This window comes from Montipora foliosa, chromosome 3 (assembly GCF_036669935.1).
Source record: "Montipora foliosa isolate CH-2021 chromosome 3, ASM3666993v2, whole genome shotgun sequence".
Classification (NCBI taxonomy): domain Eukaryota; kingdom Metazoa; phylum Cnidaria; class Anthozoa; order Scleractinia; family Acroporidae; genus Montipora; species Montipora foliosa.
The window spans coordinates 6,432,562-6,435,061 of NC_090871.1; the positions used below are offsets into that span (position 1 = coordinate 6,432,562).

The following is a 2,500-nucleotide window of genomic DNA, read 5'->3' on the forward strand; positions in this document are numbered from 1 at the left end:
CAACCGACGATGAAAATCAACAGTTAAAGGCAGCAGGACTATTTTATCAAGAAGAGATTTTTGAACTGGTTGTGTATGTTATTCTGGGCTTGGCCGTGGCATTCTTTTTAGTTGGCATTTTGTGGGATTTTTTTTGCAGACGCCCTAAACTAAGTAAGTAGTTCTAAATGAAGTGATCTATTTATCGATCATGACTCGGGGATAATCGGAAAACATCCGAGTGCTCTTTTGCAAGAGTCGAACCTACGACCTTGCTATTATTAGTTCGGATGCTCTATCACTGAGCTATAGGAGACCCATGGGAGCTGGGACTCGGGGATACTCAGAAAAACCCGAGTGCTCCTTTGCAGGAGTCGATGCTACAGCTTTGCAACTTACGAGTCTCCTATAGCTCAGGGGTAGAGCATCCGAACTGGTAATCGGAAGGTCGAGGCCTAACTCTGCCATCGTGTCGTTTCCATTGTTTCTCTATCACCCAGGGGTCGGTTGCTCGAAGCCTCGTTAGCGCTTACCGTTGGTTAAGAGGCATCAAAACCAATAGGTTTCCGTAGTATTTAACGCTGGTTAAATAATGGTTAAAGGAGCATTCGGAGTTTTCCCCACCATAGATACTGAAATAAATCTCATTTCATTCACCGGAGTTTTGTGTTAACTTTGCACTTAGGTCTGAAGTAAATACATAATCCTTTTACTATTTCAAGTTTAAATTTCTTTTTGCATCGAGCACTGGTGAGGAGCTTACTATTGTTGACATTTGAGATCGCTGTGCCTTAAATACCAGGCCCCAGTTGTTCGAAGGGTGGATAACGCTATCATTTACCAGATAAATCACTATCCAACGGGTAAACACTGGCAAAACCAATTGAGTTATCCAGTGGATAGCACTATCCTCTCTTCGAACAATTGGGGCCAGGACAAAAGTAGATTTCAGGATTTCAGTAGACGAGCTCACAGTACACATTCCCAGCGGTTTTCATGTATGTTTCGTTTCTTATCTCGTATTACCTTACTGTTACATCAGTTTTCATCTTCCGCTCGCGTAACAGACCTTTTCTGATTATTGGAAAATTTGACGATTGGTAATTTGTTGATTCCTATAAACACGTACTTTCTACAATATAGTGATCATTTCTATTTTTTAATAAATAAACGACATTTCCATCGTTGCAGTAACTGATTATATTCTCGCAGCAATTCACTTAACGCCATCCCCTTTTTTTTTCGTTTACCGTCGAATGCGTTTCCTGATATCGGGTCGCTCGGTCGGTCGGATTCAGAAAAAAAAAGCCAAAAAAAAAAAATCATGAGCATTCTCGGAATCGGAGCCCTGGTACCCCAGTATAATAGCTGTGGAGCCAGGAAAACAACAAGACATGAACCCAAAATCAATATGGTGGAAAAGTTGGTGAAGTTTGTTGCAAAATTAAGACAGCGTGGGGAAAAGGATCAACCACCGAAACGCCTATGCTACATAAAATGGCTTAAAAACGTCGTTAGCTTTTTTTTTTTGTTGTGAAAATGCCCAAAATTTGGGTCGGTCGGACGACGCGAAAAGGAGAAAAAAATGGGGATGGCCTAATTTCTTTTAAACATTGCTGGCAGCGTCTTAAACACAGGTCACTTTTCACGGGTCATTCGTTGCAGGTCACTGTTTTCACCCTTTTCTAAATAACCCAAAACCCTCAATTTGGCTAACTCTAGGCCTGAAGTTGGTTTTTAGGACTGGTGTTAGCCAAATTGAGGGTTTGGGGTTACTTTCGAAAAGGTAAAACAGTAAACTGCAATGAGTGACCCGTGAAAAGTGACCCGTGTTTTAGACCCGCCGGAAATTGCTAGTTTCATGTTAAAAAGTATTTCGCTTTATTTGCAGTTGCGCTGCCTTCGATCTTCATTCTTGAAGTCTGATTCATCTTAATTGTGAATAAGTCACGGCTTGGTACTAAATGCAGAGGTGAACGGGGCTTGCAGAATTATAATTATTTCCCTTCTCTCTTTCAGGAAACCAGCGAATGCAGTCAGTTGCTCCGACAGGGACGTACTCAATAAACGATAGCAGTCGCGACAAACTCGATGACATGATAGCAGAATATCAGCTGTTTCACGACCGCTGGATAGAAGGATTGAAGAAATTGCGTGACAAAGAATCAGCCGCTGACAGAGCTTCAAAGCGTTGCGTTGCTGATAATGGTAACGCAGACATGGTTTCTGTGTGGCACAAGTGCTTCATTAAGTAGTCGTTTGATATGCACTGCCAAGCACTCTGGTATACGTAAATTGACTATCCGGCATCCTATACGAACCAAGACATGTTTTCCAACCTTTTTCGCAAGATTACTGAGGTTTTAATTACTATTGTTCTTTGTTTCTATTTCACAAGTAGAAACGCTGTTTGAAGTCTTTCTTGAATCAATTTCTGCTGTCATTTACTATTTATATGATAGTCACGTTCCAGAACCGTTAAATGGCTTTTTATATTCACTCATTCAGAATGCACGAGAAA

General features: G+C 41.2%; 2 protein-coding genes across 2 annotated transcripts in view; both read left to right on the forward strand.

The window, feature by feature from the left end:
- Window positions 1-2,500, forward strand: part of LOC137996603 (uncharacterized) — a 171,460-nt gene that overhangs the window by 127,158 nt on the left and 41,802 nt on the right. The gene's annotated exons all lie outside the window — the stretch shown is intronic.
- The window catches only part of LOC137994433 (uncharacterized), a 29,409-nt gene that overhangs the window by 23,517 nt on the left and 3,392 nt on the right, over window positions 1-2,500 (forward strand). Inside the window, exon 7 of the mRNA XM_068840005.1 lies at window positions 1-153. This exon is cut by the window's left edge and continues 4 nt beyond it. Coding sequence (XP_068696106.1) covers window positions 1-153 — 153 coding nt within the window. The remainder of the gene's footprint in view (window positions 154-2,500) is intronic.